Here is a 21,398-nt window from a genome sequence, read left to right as displayed (position 1 = left end):
TGCTTATTTGAGACACACCGTTTTGTCTCACCACTATTTCAAAGGGATCCAAAAGTCTAATCTGTATTCGGAATTAGAAAAAGGGTAATTTTTTAATATTTATTATACAAAAAAAAATATAAAAAAATGTTAAAATTTATTTATTTTTTTTTTTTAATATTTTTTTAAAAGTTTTTACTTACCGGTGGTCCCCATACGTAATCAGACTGTGTGCACTGATCAGTGACACCTGAACAGTAACACGTGGTACATCCAAGCTCCTTCTGATTGGATAATCCAAACGAACCAACAGCACATTGGTCACATCGCTGACCAATCACGTTTTCCTAAAAAAAAATTAAAAATTTTAATAAAAAAAAGACTAAAAAATGTAAATGATAAAATTAGTTAGAGTAATTAATATTTAGATACAAAGAAACTTACTTTGCAAAGGCAGCTTCCATTATTAGAGCATTCACAAATACCATCAGGCTGACAAGTTGAATTATCCGTCCCAGTTATATCACAGTTACAAGCCTGACAGTTTGGAAAACCGTAAAATCCATTTCTACATAAAACAAATAATAAAAAATGTACAAAATCTTGCAATTTAAGTTTGATTTAATCAAAGGAAAATGCAAGAATTGCACTAAATTTACATTTTTTTAATTTTATGATTTTCCCTTTTTTTTACATATTTTAAATTTTATAATTTGTCTTTTTTTTCACATTTTTTAAATTTTATGATTTTTTATAATTTTTTGTTTTAAATCTACCTGCACTGTGCACAGTCAAGTCCTGTGTAAGATAACTTGCACGGACATTGTCCAGTAACAGAATGACATTCATTCGACCCCGAACCAGTTATGTTACATTCACAAGCCTGTAAAAGGAAAATAAACGGTATTATTGCCTACAATATTAATACAGTAGATTGCAAGTCGATATTTTTCATTAAAAAACTTTAAAAAGTAAGTTTACCTTAAAAAAAAGACATAAAAAGCAAAATATATCAAAAAAAAATAACATACTTCTAAAGTGACACATTTTATACACAATTTTTAACACCCTAATATTAACAAAAAATAGACAAACTTTTCTTAAATTGAGGATAAATAAAAATAATCAAATAAAAAGGGAAACATTACCTTGCAGCCAATCACAGCGTGCCAATAATAGAACCCAGGTAAGCATTGCGAGCAAGCAAGACCTCCAGTATTCGGTGGACAAATACAATCCCCAGTTATTCGATCACAATTGCCATTTGTGTGTTGACAATCGCATTCTAAAGTTAAAAGGAAATTTGAATTGTTATAACCCTTGTGTACTTTGCGTCTATTAAAAGCTCATATCCCATTGTATGAATATTTTATAAGGCAATAAATATTAAAAGAGTTTTTATTGTGATTTTAGTTGACCCAGTTTTGGGTTGTTAAATGACGTCATATCATTATTTATTTATGACGTCATAACCACTTACTTGTGCAACCAGTCGACGTGAATCCGTAATATCCATTGGCGCATCTATCGCACAAATCGCCCTCCACCCCTATCTTGCAAATACACGTTCCCGTCGACGAGCATTGTGACGTCATACTGCCCGTGACGTCACAGTCACATGACACGCAAATGTGAGCGTCCGAACTAAGATAGTGATCGTTCTATGGACACACAAAAATCACATTAAAATAAAATATTATAAGATTTCTATGGCATAACTTACTGCGCATGCGTCACACCGCCTCCCGTGAACGTCCTGCTTGCAAGTGCACTGACCCGTGACGGAGTTACATTGGCGGCTGAGAGAACCAATCGGATGACAGTCGCAAGACTGGCAATTTTTAAGGTTAATAGCATCGCCGTAATAAGCTAAAAAAATAAAACGAACATTTAACTCATTTTGTGACGTCATTAAAACCGACTATGACGTCATCGCCCACTTACCGACTTGGCATCGTTCGCAGTGTACCCCGGCCGTGTGTCCCTCGCAGTTGAAACACACACCGCTGTGTCGGTCGCAAGTTTGTGAGTTTCCGCTGCAGTCGCACGGTCGACAACTTCCGCCAGGTGTCGTAGGGTCACCATAGTAACCATCAGCACAACTAGAAACGAAAAACAAAAATTTTTTATATAAGATTTGAATTTAAAATTATATGTTTAGCCTAAAATTAAAGAAAGATAAGTAGTTATAATTACTTGACGTCCTGAGTTCGATCCCCACCGCAACCAACTTTTAAATACCTTTTTAAATTTATAAATATCATGATAGACAATTTAATTAACTACAAAAGTACTTTAACCTAACTTTTAAAATAGTCAAAAAATACTAAGTTTATAGCACTTTTGTTTTCTTTTATTTTTTTATTCTAAAGATTTTTTAAGTAACTTACAATTCGCATGTTTTCCCAGCATAACCTTGCGGGCATTCCAAGCAAACTAATCCTCCAGTTGGTCTGTCCATCTGACAACTTGGACTAAAATTATTGCTGGATATTGATAGAGGACAAGTGCATCTTTAAAAAACAAACACCAAAAATTTAAAAAAAATAATTAAAACATTCATTTTTAAAAAGCAAGTGAAAATTAAATCTAAAATTGAACCCAATTTTTTACAACATAAAAATTAAATTGAAAAAAAATTATTCATTTACCGATTCCTTTTTAAAAAAAATTTTTGAAAAAAAAAATGAAATTTTTACCTTTGACAATCATCAAGTGAACCCCAAGTTGCATCACCGTAATAACCAGGCTTACATTTCTCACAGTGCATTCCCATTGTGTTGTGCTCACAATTCTACAACAAAATAAACATTTTATTTTGCTTCCAATTTCATTTCTATGCTCTTTAAGTTAATTAGATTTAAAACCCATAAAAAACAACTTATTTGTACGACAATTAACTTCTAATACTTAAGATAATAAGCACAACAAATTGTAAACTTCCTTAAAAATGCAGACATTATCAGGTACTTAAAATTAAATGTGCTTAAGACTTCTAAAAATAGTTGTTAATTTTTTGGGAATTTTTTTTAGGATTTTTTACCTGACATGCTCCGTTCAGTTTGTTACATTTTGTTGAATGACCATTACACTCGCATTTTAAACATTTATCCCCGCTCCTGCAAATATAAGTTTTTTTTTGTATAAATCTTTATCCTCGATGTGGGAAAGTCGAATCCGCGACTTAAACATAGACAAACATCAGTTACTCCGACCCAGTCTTGAGTGGCCTGTGGCAGTTTGGGATATTATAGATTATAATTGCCGATAATTATACTGCTGATTAAGTGCCGGCTCAGCAGGAGTTCGGGATTAAACCCACGACCTCATAGTGGTGTAGCAAGTGTTCTTACCACTACACCACGCTGCCGGTCTTTTTGTTACCATTTGTTACCATGACCTAGCCTTTAAAGTACCCTTTTATGTAGAAGTTATTATAGTTTAAAAAATGGTTTAGATTAATTTACCTCCAATGAGTATCCAAACATATCTCGCATGACATTCCAGTGTAACCGTATGGACAAAAACATTGCTCGACAGATGTCGCCATTATTCCCTGTCCTTGTGGTGCCGCTGTTTCCAGATAAACGTCACGAATTCTAACCAAAAATAAAAAGTTGTCAGGTAGTGTGGCGAACAGGTCATGGCGTTGGACTACGAGCCGAAAGGTTTCTGGTTCGAGCCGCACCAACGTCACACTATTCGCCCTTGAGCCCGGCGTTTACGGATAGCTCAAAACACGTCATAACAGCACACCCTTCCCCAATAAAAAATATAAAACCTATCACCTTAAGGTAATATGAAAAAAAAAGGAAAAAAAAAGGAAATTAAAAAAATATAACTTACAAAAAATTAAAAGTTTACAAACCTATATACGGCTTCGCTGTTTCGACTGTAAACCGCTCGAATTAAGATCCTAGTGACGTCATTTAACACCATCATCATGTCGGCTTTGCTGATTGGCTGTAAAGTCGTAGCCTCGACCCAGCCGTAGTCGCTATCAGTCTGAGAAGCAGCCAACTTTAACACCACCTCGTATTCATATTGTGGTTCCACTAAACTACCCCGGTAATTGTACAAGAGTGTTTTCCCGTGACCCTTAATTAGAGAACGTTTACATGTTATTAGAACAAATAATCGTGTTTCGAATGAGAAATTTCGGATTCTCCAGGCCGATTAAGTGCTTACCTCTAGAATAACGTCCGTGTCTTGTATTAAGAAAGCCTGGGAACCTCGTGTAATATCATAAGAGACGATATAGCGTAGTGTGCCCCCGTATGAGTCTAACCGCTTACCTGAAAATAAGGAGAAATAAATAAACAATAACAGGAAGACAATTGTATTTGTATAAACTCTCGAATTAGGCTTTAATTATGGGCACACAATTGAACGATTATCAACCACAATACGGAATAAGCACCGTTTAAATGCCACTATTAGCCTCACGTTGAGACAATTTGTGGTGCTTTAAGCCCGGTGGCAATTAAAACAAACGGCGGGCTTTGGTTACTTAATTTCCAGTAATTGCATGTTTATCTTACCGAGGTAGAGCGAAGGAGCGGCCCAATAATACATCGTTGTTTCAAGTTCTCTCGCTACTTCTCCATGCTCCACAAAAGGCTCTCCGAGATCGAAGTCGAATTGAGCTAAAGACCTGCGTTGTCCATTTCTGTCTTTGACTTCCCACCCTTGATTTGTTTGTATAGTAGACCTAGGTTAACACAAAATAAAATGGGTTTTATAAATAAAAAAATAAGAATTTTAGAATAAAATTAACTTAATAAAAATCTAAACATATATTTAAAAAGAATGACCTGAAAAAATAAAGAACTTCAATTTAAAAACATTTTTTAAATATTGACAATACCATTTTTTTATAGAACTTACCATCTTAGGTTCGATGACGTGCATGTACTAGTTACATCGAAGCAAAAACATTCTTCACAACCAAACGGGTTCGAAGACTGCAAATTATAGAAACCATTTTTGCATCTTGAACAACTGGCACCAGCAACATTTTCCTAAACAAAAAAAGGCAATTTTAATTAAAACTTATATTTAAATTCACGTAGTAAAACGTTATAAAATATTTATTTTAGATGTAGGAAAGTCGACTTCACGACCTAAACATAAAGTAAGAACAGTTACTCTGACCCAGACTTGAGTTGACTTTGAGTTGACTGGCAGTTTGGAATATTATAGATTGTAGTTATCCGATAATTATGCTGCTGATTGGGTGCTGGCTTAGCAGAAATTTATACCCTTTATAGCGCCTAACTCAAAAGCGCTACAGCATGAGAGCAGTGGGGATTGAACCCAAGACGTTATATGGTAAAGTACAGTACTTAGCATTTCTACATTTAAAGTAACTAAAAATAAATTTTTAGGCTTACTAAAATTATTTTCAAATATTTATAATATAAATTTTCTTACTTTACAAACACAATTTCCTGAGCATGGATCTTCGTTTAAACTTCCAGCAACATTACAAGGACAAGGTTCACAGTTGGGGAATCCCCTATAACCGAACGCGCAACTGCAACAAAAATCAAATAAAAAAATTCAAATTTTAATTTAAAATGCATTTTCTCCGATAATTAAATGGCAATTTTTGTTAAGTTTTAAGTGGTTAAGACCTTCATAAGAAAACATAATTATGATAAAATTATAACAATTACATCACATTTATATCCTAGGAAGCTTTAACGTATGTAAATTTTAACTTTAATTTAAATTACAACTAAATCACACATTTTTAAAGCCTTAATTTTAAACTTTTTAAATCAAAATTTTAACAGAAACAAATTTTTGTTTTAGGGCATAATTAAAATAAAATAACAAAACATAAAATAGTCATTTTACCTGTCGCATCTTTGCCCAGTAAACCCGTCATTACAGTAGCAAGAACCTGGGTATAAATCTCGATCTATGTCCACAAAACTAACATCTTTCACGCACGTGTGCGGTCCAGAGTTACCGGACACTCTTGCGCCACCATACGGATCGCAATCGCATTCTACGCATGGGAAATCGTCGCTGGGTTCAACATTAAGGGGTCGATAATATCCGTTCGTACAACTAGAATATTAAAGAAAAAATTAATAAATTATGTTGTGAATATCAGTAGCATAGTGCAGTGAGTAAAGGCGACGTATACCACCATTTGAAAGGTCTCAGGTTTGATTACCACTAAATGTACTTTAATTTATTATACAATAAAAAAAAATAGATTATGTTGTGAATATCAATAGCATAGTGCATTGAGTAGAGACACTGTATACCAACATTTGAAAGGTCTCAGGTTCGATTCCCACTGCTTGTACTTTAAATTAATAATAAAATACCAATTATTACAAGACAATCAAACATTCTCTGTAAAAAGATTTTAAGAAAACGATCAAAAAACGCGATTTATTTACTAATACTGAATTAATTATCATAACAAAAAGCAGTTTTGTTTTCAAATTATACCCCTATCTTGTTTAATTGACATAAATACTTAATCATATTGAAATTACGTGTTTAAATACTAAACCCTGCTTATTATTTCGTAAGTTTATAATAATTATAACTTTAAAGGTTCACGACAAAGAAATGGTTTTAGTTTTTTGTTTGTTTAACCATTAAAAGTATTGACAACTAAACAATAAATATTTATTTTTTTATTGAAGTTTTAACTTTATATGTTAAGTTATTAATTTGTTTGTTTAAGGTATCTTCTTTATTAGGCTAATATCGTAGATATGAAAGTTACTTATAAGTTGTGATATTTTGTAGAAAAAAAATTAATTTTAAATTAAAAAAAAAACTTTTAAATTTAAAATTTTTTTCACTAAGATTACAAATGCTTACGTTTGGCAGTTGATGCCCTCCGTTAAATCCCTGCATCCGACGCAGACTCCTCCTCCTTCGTATTCTCCTCGGATGTTGATGCTCTCCCGTCTCTTCGCAACTTCCGAATCAAAGACACAGGCATCCGCATGGCCGTTACAATTACACTCTAAAAAAAATTTCAAATATTTAAATTTTTTCTATTTTTTGTTTTATTGGCTTCATTTTTTTTTATTTATTTATCCTTGATGTGGGAAGGTCGAATGCGCGACCTAAACATAGAGTAACATGAGTTACTCCAATCCAGTCTCAAGTTGCATTCGGCAGTTTGAGATATTATAGATTATAATTGCCTGATAATTATGCTGCTGATTAAGTGCTGGCTCGGCAGAAGTTCATACCGTTTATAGTGCCTTACTCAAGAACGCTACAGAATGCAAACAGTGGGGTTTGAACCCAAATTGGTGTATTTTGTATATGTTGTTGTATTACTTGAACTGTAAATTTTTTGCAATTTTTTTCTCATAAATGGTAATTTTCTATTCACCTTCACATTTGAAATTATCGTTCCCAGGTTTCCACTCCAGTTGATTAAATCCTGGTTTACAAATCTCACAATTGTGTCCAGCAGTATTATGCTCACATGCACAACTAAACAACTAAAACATGAACAATTTGTTACTTAAAAATATCTAAGGAAACAGGTTTTGCACATATATTACATAACCACTTTTGCTAGTTACTAATAACTAAAATTGCCAGATAATTAAGCTACTAATTAAGTGTTGGCTCAGCAGGAGTTCATACCGTTTATAGCCCCTTACTCAAGAGCGCTACAGCATGAGAGCAGTGGGGATTGAACACAGGACCTCATGTAGTAAACCAAGTGTTATAACCACTACATCACGCAGCAGGTAAATATTGGTAAAATGATCTTTTTAACCTGTGTTTTAACTAAGGCCTAAAGAGCATTTTTATTTCTCAATTTTCCTTATTTAAATGTTATTATTTTGTTTCAAATTCAAGTTGTACTTACTCCATCAAATGAGTTAGCTGGACAAGTGCTTGCATGACCATAACAAATACACATCCCTCCAATACTGATATCTTTTATGGTGTAGTAATACTAAAAATATACAAAAAAATCATTTAAAAATGAGCTAAAAAACAAACCAAAGTAATACTATAAAGTAGTGTACATTAAAAACATAGCTTAACATTTTTTTTGGTTATTTTTGTGATAAATGGTTAGCAATATACTTTACAATTTTGTAGTTTAATCGATTTAGTTGCTAAGAAATATGCGATAACAACGACGTTATCAATATTTGTGGTTAGACCGAACAAGAATTTAGAACCGCAATACGTTTTTATACCCAACAAAAACTAAAATATTGAAAAAATCCAAGATTTAACCGTTAAATTATGACATACTTTATATATTTCTAATATACATGACTCTATAAACGAACATGTATATTAAAATAACAATTGTATTAGTATACTTAATAATTTTCACGGATTAATTAGCAAAAATTGATAATATTTAATGAAATTACGTTATAGGTATTGTAAGTTAACACACAATTTATTACGCGTTAATGTTAGAGCGGGCGTTGGATGTGTAAGTTGGGATAGTCGTGTATGTTGTACATTAGAGTTACCGGATTATGTCAGCTAAATCATAAAATGTGGTCAGGTGGTCGACAAATCTGTCAAAATATCAACAATCTACCAAAGCGCTTGGCCTTTACATTCTACTCTTTTTTTGTTATTTCGAGTTTTTTATGCACTATAAACGGCATTATATAAAACGATATAAAAAACACCAAAAAAATGATGTAACTAGGAGAAATTAATATACTAAGTTCATAGATAGAGTCGTGATATAAGTTATTACGTTTTTACACACGGTTTTATAGTGAAATACAATTTTGGTTACCCAAACCCAGTTTAACAGGTGAATAGAAGACGATGCACTCTTAATTCTAGGTTCATAAACGCACGTAAATGGTAGTTTATTAGGTGAATTCTTTTTGTCTAAAAGGATTAATATTTTACGATGTAATTACGTTGCAAATTAATTCCTAAAGGCGATTTCTATTCCCTTAATGACTAAAAATTGTCGTCGTTAGGAATCGTAAACTAAAGACACGCGCGCATTTCGGACAAAGAAATTTCGAATTTCAATCACAGGCCGCCGATCCAGTCATTAAAGTAAGAACTGTACAACGTTTAAAGCTCTGTACTAATAGGACATTATTACAACCTATATTTTATACCTAGTCACGATTTATAGTTATAAATATAGGCTTATACATCATTCATAATCGTATATATTTACACTTTCACACGATTAAAAAAATTAGAATTTTTTTGCCAAATTTTCGATTAAAATTTTTGTCATATTCTCGACAATTTAAGGGTAATCAAGGGCCAATTCCAGTCAAAAACCACTAGGGAAAGATTATATAAAAAGAATGGCCTGAGCTGCTGACTGATTGAACTGAAAGATTGACGTTTTCAATTGCAGCCAACGACTGTAATCGATATGCAATAACTTCCTATGCACCCTACCTGGCGTAGCACATCTGTTAATGACCGTGCACCGCACGGACAAATCGCAGCAGCAGTTCTATGGGCTTTTAACAGAGACATATCAGCCCGGCGCGATATTAGCGTCCTGCGGGATCTTCGGTCCATAAAGTCGGCGAAAAATGTTGAATTTTGCCGATGTCTTCGGATATCAAAACGATTTGTATACGACTTCGACAAAGTGTTTTTTCGTTTAAAAATAAATAATTGTGATGTAGCAAAACGCTGGCGCGCATGCGTATTAGAATAACTTAAATGGTCTCTTTGCATTAAACTGCTTCTGTGGGTTTGTGCCGATAATCCAACGACATTACATAATGTTATGACGCAGCAAAATAAATAAATCCCATTCCATATTATCCTTATCTCCATGATACGACGAAAAATAATTTGCAAATCCAGAAAATAGTTTAAATAATTCTTGCACCATTCAACTTTATAAGCATGGTCTAATAAATCGAGTTTTCCTTTTTTTTATATCACGAAAAAATTTTAAATTCTACTTGTAAAAAAATAAAAAATAAATCATAAAAATTATAAACTGATATATTCTAAGTTGTATGCTGTAATCTATCTTACGATATTGCTTTTAAAGCGGTCCATACCTCTACTCTTTATAGAATACTGTAGCTAAATACACAATTTAATCTGTCGGCTCGCTACATTGATTTAAACTGGCATCTTACAAAGTAACTTTACGGCGCGATGAAAAGTGAAAAGAAAGCGATGTAGCAGCGCATTAAGTTACAGCCCCGGCCACTACAACACACAGAAGTCTGCCACTACAGTCGCCACAACTTAACTGGATAGTCTAACAACTTCACCGATAAAAAACTACTTGAAAAGTCATACTAAGAGCTATATATCTTAACAGGAAATGGCAAGTTAAACTAAAAACATTACCTATATATAAATATACCTACAGCGTTATGTTACTACCTATCCTATAAGAATAGTTACTTATTTTAGCATCTTTTTTGCTGCAATACTTAAACTAAATATCAACATACAGCCTAAAATCTATGTAACTTTAATATTATGAACAGTACTTGCGCGTATTGACCGTCTGTTTTAACGAGAAACTTAAATCGTGTGACTATATACCTTTCCCTAATCTTCTTTGCTGGTTGAAGTAATTGAAATAATGACTAGCGACCAGATCGGCAAATTTATTTTGATTTTTTTTAAAACTTCAAACGAGGGTTTATTTAATTCCCGACTACAATTGCGAATAATTTCTTTTTAAATCGGCCGACATAATTTTTCAAAAAAAAAAAAAAAATTAAGCATTTTAAAATTTTTATTAAATAATCTGAATTTTTATTAAATTTTTGTCTTCAGACAATGTCGCAGTGCCCTGCTTTTGCGTCGCGTTTTTAAATAGAAAACTCCGTGCTATTGTTGGGTATCAGAGTTAATTATGACATCACTACGTGACGTTTAATAAGTTTAATTCGCAGCTGGAGGTTGATTAAAATAACAAAATATTAAAAAAACAAATAAAAAAAAATTTAAAACTTTTTTTTAAAAATATCAAACAAAAATTGACCTTATTTTAATATTTTTTAATTACTTCATTAATTTTTTTTATTTTTTTTAACCTTATTTAAAAGCGCTTTAAATTAGGTTTTAAATTTTTGATTAACAAATTAAATTTTTTTTTTTTATGTCAAGTATGTAATAAAATGTCATAAAAACGCGACTCGAAATAGATTAAGTTAACAAAAACGAGTGTCTAAATTACTTTGATGTTTTAATCTTTAGAATAAATATAATATAAACTTAAAACCGAAAGAATGTAAAAATAAAAATCTATTTTTTTAAAAATTGATAATTTTATAATATAAAGACTATAACATAACATAAAAAACTTTTCTAAATAAAAATATTAAATGTGAATTTTTTTTATTATTATTACTATTATTTAAACTTATTGTCTAATTTAAAATAAATAAAAATACTCTTAAAAATGATTTGTCTATTTTGAATTTACAATATATAGATTATAACATAGTATTAAAAAAATATAAAAATAAATCATATCTAATACTTCTAACTAAAATTTTAAATTTTAATTTTTTCTACTTATTTTAAATATTATCTAAGCTTTTTGCTTAACTAAAATTAATAAAAATACTCAAAATACATAATTTTTCTAATTTAAAGAAAAAACATAAGTAAATTTGAATTTTAACTTAACTTATATTCTTTTTAAAACACAGAAACAAACTATTAGCTCAGCTGCATATTTATTATAAATAGAACCTGAGATCCGGTTTTAATTTAATCTAATTATCTTAACCACGTGACTTACGCGTCTCGTCACGGTCGGGTCGTTGTCCCCATGGGAACTCAACGTCATAAGATCTCCGTGGAGAGTCCGGATCTTCTGGAAGCGGAGTCGGATAAATCGTGCGGATGTGAAGTCCACTAACTCCGGTGACGGATTCTCAGCGCTGGGCCGACCGTTTATTAAGGAAACAAAAAGCTAAAAAAAAATAATTTGATAATTTTATTTACATATTTTTAACTTATTTTTTTTTTGTTTATTTATCCTCAATGTGGGAGAGTCGATGCGCGACCTAAACATAGAGTAACATTACTTACCCAGACCCAGTCTCGAGTTGCCTTTGGCAGTTTGGAATAATATACATTATAGTTGTCCAATAATTATACTGTTGATTAAGTATTGACTCAGCAGGAGTTCATACCATTTATAGCGTCTTACTCAAAGGCGTGACAGCATAAAAGCAGTGGGGATCAAACCCAGAATCTCATGTAGAAAAACCAAGTGTTCTACATGTTGACAAAAATTTATTTAAAGTTAAAAAAAAACATATATTTTTTAAAAGTCTACCTCTCCGTTTTCGAATGGAATAATTTGTGAGAAGTAAGATGTACACATAACTTGGTTGTCACTTCTATATTGAGGTGCTCCGACCGTCCCTGGTATCCCATAAGCTTTAAAACATTCACTAAAAATATGAAAGAATGGATATATTAAAAAAATGTTAGAAATTTAATAAAAGCAAAATATTAAAAAAATAAAATTTAAAATCTTTTTTATTATTTTTTTTTGAATTTTTTTTTTTGAATTTAAACGCCTTGCTTAAAGATGCTACAACATAGAAGCAGTGAGAATTAAACATAGAACAGCAAGTAATGATGCCCAGTTCTTTAACTTTTTAATTTTATAAATGACATTTTTTATCAAAAAAATCATTTTTTACCTATTTGAAGTGGCGAAATATTGCCACGGTTTCCAAATAATTCCGTCCAACGATTTTTCCAAAATCCAATTTCCCGGACGAGGGGAATTCCCGGCTTTGATTATAACGTAGGCAACTTGAAATACCTAAAAAAAATCAAAAATTTAACAAACATTAAAATTAAAAATTTTACATTTAAGAACAATAGAAAAAACTTATATGCAAATTAGGTGTTTATATTAACAGCACAACAGCTGGTATTCTAGTCACGTAGTAAGTAATATATAAGGTATTAATGCCATAATACTAACCACTAAGCGTAAACACATAACCATTAATAATATAAAGATTATATCAAACCAAAGTTTAAAATATTATATAAGACCTAATTTTGAAAAAGTATAAAGATTAATAAATTTAAGTTTTATTTAAGAAAAATGTAATATTATAAGTTAAAAAAAGGAATCAAATTTTATAAAAAAATTCTATGATTTTAACTGTAAAAAGTCGGTTCAAATAAAGGACAAAATATCAACAAAAAATGGGCAATTTTGCGCTTGTCAATTCCAAAACTCAAATTAGGTAATTTTCCGTTTCACGCTACGAGTTGTTTACACTTCACGTTAAACTACGTTCCATGCTGTGTAAACATGTCATGTAATACCTGCGTTTACATGCGGATTGCGTTGCGGAAAACTTAACAACCGGAACCGAGGTAATCCGCCTAATCGGATTATCCGCCTAATTTTAACGCTCTGGAAACAAAACACGCTGCTGACTGTTTAGAGGTTAATATCGCTTGGATAAGCAAGAAGGGATAACGCTGTAGTAGCTAACTTAATGTGGTTTAAGGGTTTTAAGCACTTTAGACTGTTTAATTAGTGAGAGAGTCGGCAAAGCTTCCGTTTCAGAAAGTTAAACATTTGATTAAGATAGCCTGAAAGCGAAATTAATTAAATCAAGTTTTTATAAAAGCACGTTGTACTTAAGTTTTGTGAAACGTGGGTTTTCAAAATTTACAGGGGTTAATGAACCCCGTTAAGCTTTGACATAGGAGTAAATAAAATCCCTTAATCTCCCCCTAAAAATTTTGGGGCTTTATTTCATTTAGTAAAAATTTTTAAAAAATTAATATTATTACCACAACTGGGTAAACGTGGGGGGTTAAAAATTTACAGAGGGGTAAAAGAACCCCTTAAAGCTTTGACAAATAGGCAAATGAAACCCCCTAAATATCCCTCTAAAAATTTGGGGACTCTATTCCATTTAGATTTATTTTTAAAGGCTTTAATGTTGATTTTAAAGAGTTAAGCTTAAACAAAAACCGCATAAAGTATTCCATTACAATTTTGGCATATTATAAAATGATATGAATTATCGCACGCTCCCGAATTAATTTAATATCAAAATAGGTGCTCTCAATTACCATTACAGTTATACGAGCCGAAATATTAAAGAAAAACCCGGTTAAGTTACATTTAATAACTCGTACAACGTAAAACCTATGTTCAAAGAAGTAAAGGGTCTAGACTTTGGCCCAACAAGCTACTTAAGTCGTTTTTGTCTAATATTTGACGACTAAGTCATCTTATTCAAATTATTTTTTTAATTTTTTCTAAAAACAGCTGCTTTGAAATGGATATTGTTACGGTACCAGCAGTAGAGCGTTTTAATTTTGACTTAAATTGGGGTATGTACTTACATGGTTAAGGTTATGAGATTTTAAGCTAATTTTCAACTTTCTCACATCGGGGATAAATTATTTTTTTTTAAATACAGTACGTTGTTTTTTTTCGCACAAAAAATATTTAAAGATCTATAAATAAACTGAAAGTGTTTAAGTTGTAAATATAATTTGACTTTTAAGTAGTTAATGGGGGTTGCAAGAAGTGCAAATGATGTAATGCTTTTTCAGCTAAGTGATAACTTCCGTTTGAAAATGTCAACTATTTTATTTTTTTCAAGTAACAGTTCGCCAAATTAAAAAACAAAGAAACCCAAGACTTTTACACGGCGGTTGAAAATTGGTTGATAATTATGTTTTAGAACCAATACACCTAAACATACCTCGCGTGCGCAGATATTAGGTTAATGTGACGTCACTGATCAATTTGTGTCGTAACAGTGTGTCATATATACGTGGGAAATGTAGCCAAATTAGGTGCGAAAAAAAATAAAATCGGTTTTCGAAAGGTTTGGGTTACAGTAATTTAAAATAACGAATATTTTTGTATTTAAATTACGTTATCATAATGTTAAAAAATAAATACATTTAAAATTATGCCAAAATATAGAAGTTAACTGTTATTAAAAAATTTTTTTTTTTAAATATTTAAAAAAAAAAAAACTTAAAAATTACTTTATTTTAAGACAAATTTCAACTCTATTTCAAAACTACTTTTAAAAAAATTGATTTTAATATTTAATACGTCGTTAAATATAACAGAAAGGTGTTAGAGCTGACGATAGATTTAATCCCGGACCAGTCTACAAAATTTTATGACACATTTCCGTTACAGAACCCTTAATAAAAATACGCGCCAATTTTACGTTGCCTTTTATCAATTACTATCGTAACAACGCACGCGCTTTGGATTAAGGGCGTATTTAATAAAGTCATGGCTAACATTTAAGTAAAAATGCGACCAATTTTGAATAAATAACAATAAAAACTTCAAAGTAAACGAAAATAAAATAATAGTAATAACGATTAGCTTTAAAATTTGACTTTGATAATAATTTCCTTAAATTGAAGCTATTAAAATTAGACGCAATCATAATTTTAGATCAAACGCTGAATTCAGAAATTCGAAATGACGTAATCGACTTCCAAAAAAGTGCCTAAATTTTTTTAAAAATTTTAAGACTAGAATTTTGTAAATAGCAATGACGTCATGATATAGACATTAAGCGAAAGTGTTAACAGCGCAAAAGTAGCGCCAAAGATTTATAGATGACGTAACTACAAATAATACCACACACATATATAAAAGGGGCACGCGAGAAGAGGTAAACTAACCCCAAAAATGATATCACAAATATATGCATGCGATTCGGGAGCGGTTAAAAAAATGACAGACATTCTGTTATGGGTTATTTAAAATATTTCCGTTTTTAGGGGTCCACCTTCACCCTAACGAAAGTAAATAGCTGGGGTTCAGTTGCAAAATAAAGGGTAACATGCGACTATGGCACGCCCCGCTTTTTGTTGATGCAACAGGCTTTGATAACTGGAAAGTTAAGTAGTTAAAGTTGTTATAATGTAACCACAACCTTTAAATGAAGGGCAAGTGTCCGCATTTTATCCAATAAGGGTGCCAGGTTCGGATCACTTTTTTACCCAAAGAGGGAAGGGGGGGGGGGGGGGCAATTTTTTCCGATATATTTGCCAGGGTTGGGTCATTTTTTTACCCAAAGGAGGGAGGGACCTTTTTACCCTATAAGAGTACCAGGTTCGGATCACTTTTTTACCCAAATGGAGAAGGAGGGAGGGCATTTTTATCCAATATATGTGACAGATTCGGGTCAATTTTTTACCTAAAGGAGGGAGGGACCTTTTTACCCAATAAGAGTTACAGGTTTGGGTCAATATTTTACCCAAAGGAAGAGGGGCATTTTTTTTTAATAAGGGTGCTGGGGTCAGGTCAATTTTTTACCCAAAAGGGGGAGGGACCTTTTTACCCAATGAGAGTTACAGATTTGGGGCAATTTTTTACCCAAAAAGGGAAAGAACAATATTTTAAAATTTGAATGAAATTGTTGTTCAATAATTTATTGTTTGAATAAGTCATGCTGTATAATGATGTTTTAATTAAATATATTTTTTTAAATTTAACCCATTTTAATTTACTTCCCCTTTAAAGTGGCCTTAAATAATAATACGCGTGATTTTAAAAAGAGAGAGTGGATTACAACGCGTGTTCAAGTCGGGTGTGAAATTTCAAATCAATGACGTAATCCCACTGACCTGTTCTCTACCCTATACATACAATTTTAAACTGATTTCGAATCGTGCCCAGAAAATTCGGTTAAAAAGAGATTTAAAATTAATTCGCGGCTTCAGGACAGGGTCATATAACAGGGCGTGTGCACTGTTACGTTATTGATGTTGTGGTAAACGGTGTGTATCAAAACACTGCGAATTTAATTGCTTTTTCTACCTTACCAAATAAAGTCGACTTATACCCAAATTCGGCCGCGTTACGTCATCAGATAATAACTTAATAAGCGTCAATTTAATTAGCCTTTATTTTAAGAAACTTTTACACGCACTATATATACCACGTGACCTTTTTTAGAATGACTACGTCATCTTTTTTCGCAGGGCGTCTCGCGAAAAAAAGACATTAGCTTTTTGTAGCCATCGCACGTTACGCCACATTGTCATAACATACAGGGGTCATGACCTCGCGGTTGGTAATGACTTCAGGCCCCAATATGGCGGCTGAGAAGTGACGTCATATTTTGGAAAGTGTTCGAACCGCAGAGGCGGTATTGGATTTCAAGCGAGTGTTAACTTCGCTTGTAGTTAACGTCGTACTTGTTTTGAAAGGCCGGACATTTTTACTCGTCGGATTTCTGGGCAAGGAAAATTGTAACAATAAAACTTCTTTGGGGGGAGGGGGGCAAATTGTATCTAATTTAAATTACAAATCTTGTTTTATTTATTTAAAATTTTTTTAAAAAGTAGTTTTTCTAATTATAAAATAAATTTATTCTCTTTTTTTCTTTCCTATTTTCTTTAAATCGCATTTTCATGTTTTAAACTTAATCAAACAAACAATATAGAATTAAAACTAAGCCCTATACATAAAATAAATGTCATTTCAATAATAAATTGATGAGAATAATCATTAAAATCGGACCCGCCCAAAAATTTCTATAGAACGTTGATTAATTAGAGTTCAGGCCATGATTACAATCTTACTATATTCCATCTATTGACTTTTCGGGTTAGTTTTAAAAAGCGGTTTAACAAAGAATACTCGTTGAATTTTAAAGCCCAAACCGTTATTTTAAACAGGGTTAAAAAATTAATTGTACTACACATAAAAATAATCTCTAAACCTAGCAGACCTTATTTGGATCATCATATTTTAAATATACATTTTAATTGGCGAAATATAATACCAAAATATGAGCAATTTTGAGTTAGATTCATGTTTAAATAAGGCCAAGATTTAGTTATAAAAACCGCATGGCCCCACCTTCTCTACCTCCCTTAAGGTCTTTGTTATCAGTTCACCCAGTTTGCGCTTGAAAAGACCGCGTTTCCGACATTGCCCTTTTCCTTCGCTGTCGTTTGGCGGTTACGTTTTAACTCGACTGGCAGAGTCAACCGCTAAACCAACAAGGAAAACGAAAAAGAGAAACTGACTTAGAGCGTGTGAATTCGACGCCTTGTGAAATGCGCGGCGCGCGCTACGATTTATGACAAGAAAATATTAGCTTAAATACCCACAACCGTTTTAAATCGAGGTATTAAGGGTTTTAGGGGTGTAAAACCCCACAAAAACGAAACCAAGGATACTTTAAACAAAGGTTTTATTAAAAAAATTAACAGACAAAAACTCAAAACCACGAATTTTTGTGTCAACTAAAATGTAAAATACCTGTTTAAGATCTAGTGTGATTGTAACCCAATGATATTTATATCCTTGGTCTATTGAAGGACTCTGCCACCAAGTATTCCCTCTACCATCAACTGCATGTCTTATACTGTGTCTCTGTGACCTTATTGGGCTCTGTTCATAACATATCTAAAAACAAATAAAATTAGGGCTTATGTAAAAATTAACAACCTTCTATAAAAAAGGTATTTTAATATGTGTCTAAAGATATGGCAAATAAATAAATGGTTAGCTAGTTACAAACAACCAGAAAAAAATGAAGCGATGGGAATCAAACCTAAGACCTAATGATGTGATTTAATGTAAATTAAAGCTAGTGCAAAAATCTAAAACCTTTGTTGAAAAGGCAATGTCTATATTTGAGGCAAAAGCAAAAAAACTGCAAAATTTTTATACTATTTTTTCAACATTTTATATTTCACTTACCCCACATTGTTGGCCTTTTCTATTGGTTCTTCTAAACACGTGTTCAACCAATTTACAGTAAGTTTCAGGTCCATGCTCACCACATGTTGCATTTGTTGATATATCTGCTTGACTGGCCAGGTTTACGACGGATGGAAATAGCCCTAAAAAAACAAAACATTAGGTAAAAGATTGTAGACTAAATCATGCTAAAGATATCGTTGTAATTGCAATATCAAAGTAAGCGAAAAAAATATAAGATCTAGATTAATTTTGACAAAAACTTTGGCACTGAAATTTGAGTAAGAACGGTTACTAATATTGTATCTGCGTCATGAATCAGCCACAATCGTCACTCGCTGAGCACACAAGTCAATCAAAGATTGATCGTAAACTTTAAACAGTGAACCTACAAACGTGTGACCAATGTTTGAACGTTGAAGGCTTAGTGGGATTTGCTCAGGTGCCATACGATAACTTAGCCTTACACAAAAGCAAACAACGACACGGAAATAAGAAGTGATCAATCTGGCAATATATACGCGACGGTTGGAATAGAGTCAATATCTGTTTACGAACGAAGCCTTTAATCCATTTTACACTTATTCTTGATATCAGTTCACATAATAACCCAAGCATGGAAAATCTTGTTTTATTAATTTTTTGGGTATTTTATTTTGAATGGTTTTAACTCTTTGGACTTGATTAGCAAATTTCCGTTTTAATGTAGAAAAAAAACGGTCTGGGGTATAATTTGAAATATTATTTTTGTATATCTGTTATGATACAGCCAATATGCCATCAATATACGCTACGCCTCCTCAAATTAATTTTAGTTTTTAGCAGGAATCATAATATTTAAAAAATTTCCAAACACAAAAAGCACAACAACGGTTAATATTCATTAAGAGTAATTTTCATGGCAAAACGTGAGATCATTTCTAAACTGTTTAACACTGGATAAGGCAATTTGTGGCATCGGTTTTTTCCCATCACGGCCTATTGACATTTTGAGTCGTTTTCTAGTAAGTACCTAAAATATATTTGGTCGCTAAACTCGGAAACCGGCCTGACAGCTTTACTGACAATTTCAGATTTAAATCTGCAAGCCTTGTTTCCGCAGCAAAGCTTCTTTGAAACCCTAGTTCCACTTTCAAATTGTTACTTCAACCCTAGCCTTAGCAACAAACCATTAACCTACAGAACTAGGACAGTTCTCATAGACCATTGCGAATCCATGTTTTTGTTTTGTCATGCGTTTCTGCGATTTTTGGGCGCGCTGATTTACGAAATCTTTTTTAATGTAACGATTTTTAAACTACTTAAGGCCAGTTCAGTATGGAATGACCCGTGTAGATTTAATTTGCTTACAACAGCCGTAATCTCTGACGACGAATAACAAACAGTAAAAGCCTTACTATGACGTAACCAATACAATACACCACGAGACCAGAAATTTTCAAAACAAAAAAAAACAGTAACTGAATTTTTTTGGAAGTTACAAAAATAGGCTTTGGAATACTTACATTTTGATTTCGAACTGTTCAGCATTACTGGATGAGCCAAATATTCAGGCATCATCGGATTAAAATGATTAAGGCCACGCGGGGCAGAAAATCGTCTAATTATCGACCTCCTAGTAGCCTCCACAGTGGTAAGATTGGTTAAATACAAAATAATGGCAAGAAAAACAAGGCGCAAAAACCCTGGGATTGAAAAAGTTTTTAACCGAGACCACCGCTTCGGTAAATAATATAATCCCAATTTGGTAATGGAAAAATTAAATTGTTTGTAGTCAAGTTTTGATTCAGAGTGTCTAAAATGTTTTTTATAATCAATCCGGTCTGATTTAGACAAAAGTGTTTTTGACAAATGTATATCGCGTGTTCTACTACCATACTTTTGTCTGTGAAATTTCTTATTTTGTCGAATAATATTCCATGACTTATAATACAAGCACGGCTTGTAATCCAACCATTCGGTCCCAGTTTGACCTAAGTCTTCGAACTGACAGCGTGGAAGTACGCAGCGCGCTGGTTCATTCAGTAAACCGACATCTAGCTGTCGGTTAGGGTCAATTAGCTTTTTCTGTAATAGATTGCTTCCCTTTAGGGGTAAGAAAGCGTTTCGTTCCCTGTTTATGGGTTCTGCTCGGTGACACTCTAACATTTCATAACACGTGCAAAAGTGCACGCAAAGTAGATCGATTTCTTTTAAATTTTTTGAGTGTTCATTTTACAAAAATTAAATTTTAAAAGCAATCTGTAAAAATCAAAAAAATTAAAAAAATTGTACGTGTATTGAAAGCTGATACCGCTTTAGGAAGTGCTTTTAGACACTTTTTCTTTGATTTACCTACGTTGAATGGGTATTGACCTTTTGCTTCTTGAGTAAATAGATAGGCGGCGTTATTATTTAAAAAAGGATATGCCGTTTTATCGGATCGTTAAAACTAGCCACAACAATGCTCATCCGTCAACGTTGCTACCCTAACAAAAACACAAATATAAAGATTCTCACGTTAGGCTTAGTTTTTGACAAAACTTTTCTTTATCTTTTGCAATTACTTAATGTCAAATACCGACTTTTAACAGACGACATATCTAACATAACGCATAACTAGTTTATCACAGGCTTTCAATTGCTAGCAGACATGACCCATCTCAAACCAAATTAGTTTTCTTTTAACTTTCAATCCACACGTCACGTTATTTTTTTAACACCTTTACAGAGCAAGGGTGTAATCCCT

The 21,398-nt window shown here is 32.4% G+C and overlaps 1 protein-coding gene across 2 annotated transcripts in view; it reads right to left on the bottom strand.

Annotated features, from left to right (window-relative positions):
* LOC145749931 (laminin subunit alpha-1-like) overlaps positions 1–20,899 on the bottom strand; it is a 40,832-nt gene extending 19,933 nt beyond the window's left edge. For both annotated transcript variants that reach the window (XM_082565813.1, XM_082565814.1), the window contains exons 1-26: positions 20,176–20,899; positions 18,671–18,813; positions 18,227–18,373; positions 12,636–12,760; positions 12,263–12,380; positions 11,720–11,893; positions 7,847–7,936; positions 7,358–7,469; positions 6,832–6,979; positions 5,842–6,057; positions 5,413–5,515; positions 4,867–5,000; positions 4,521–4,690; positions 4,168–4,274; positions 3,848–4,077; positions 3,447–3,578; positions 3,023–3,098; positions 2,679–2,773; positions 2,370–2,492; positions 1,924–2,081; positions 1,703–1,848; positions 1,460–1,640; positions 1,128–1,264; positions 756–862; positions 424–547; positions 183–326 (exon numbers count right to left, since the gene is read on the bottom strand). In XM_082565813.1, coding sequence (XP_082421939.1) covers positions 183–326; positions 424–547; positions 756–862; positions 1,128–1,264; positions 1,460–1,640; positions 1,703–1,848; positions 1,924–2,081; positions 2,370–2,492; positions 2,679–2,773; positions 3,023–3,098; positions 3,447–3,578; positions 3,848–4,077; positions 4,168–4,274; positions 4,521–4,690; positions 4,867–5,000; positions 5,413–5,515; positions 5,842–6,057; positions 6,832–6,979; positions 7,358–7,469; positions 7,847–7,936; positions 11,720–11,893; positions 12,263–12,380; positions 12,636–12,760; positions 18,227–18,373; positions 18,671–18,813; positions 20,176–20,818 — 4,083 coding nt within the window. In that variant the 5' untranslated portion in view covers positions 20,819–20,899. The remainder of the gene's footprint in view (positions 1–182; positions 327–423; positions 548–755; positions 863–1,127; positions 1,265–1,459; positions 1,641–1,702; positions 1,849–1,923; positions 2,082–2,369; positions 2,493–2,678; positions 2,774–3,022; positions 3,099–3,446; positions 3,579–3,847; positions 4,078–4,167; positions 4,275–4,520; positions 4,691–4,866; positions 5,001–5,412; positions 5,516–5,841; positions 6,058–6,831; positions 6,980–7,357; positions 7,470–7,846; positions 7,937–11,719; positions 11,894–12,262; positions 12,381–12,635; positions 12,761–18,226; positions 18,374–18,670; positions 18,814–20,175) is intronic.
* Between the last annotated feature and the right edge of the window lie 499 nt (positions 20,900–21,398).

This window comes from Corella eumyota, chromosome 4, assembly GCF_963082875.1.
Source record: "Corella eumyota chromosome 4, kaCorEumy4.1, whole genome shotgun sequence".
Classification (NCBI taxonomy): Eukaryota; Metazoa; Chordata; class Ascidiacea; order Phlebobranchia; family Corellidae; genus Corella; species Corella eumyota.
This window is presented reverse-complemented; position numbering and strand designations above follow the sequence as displayed.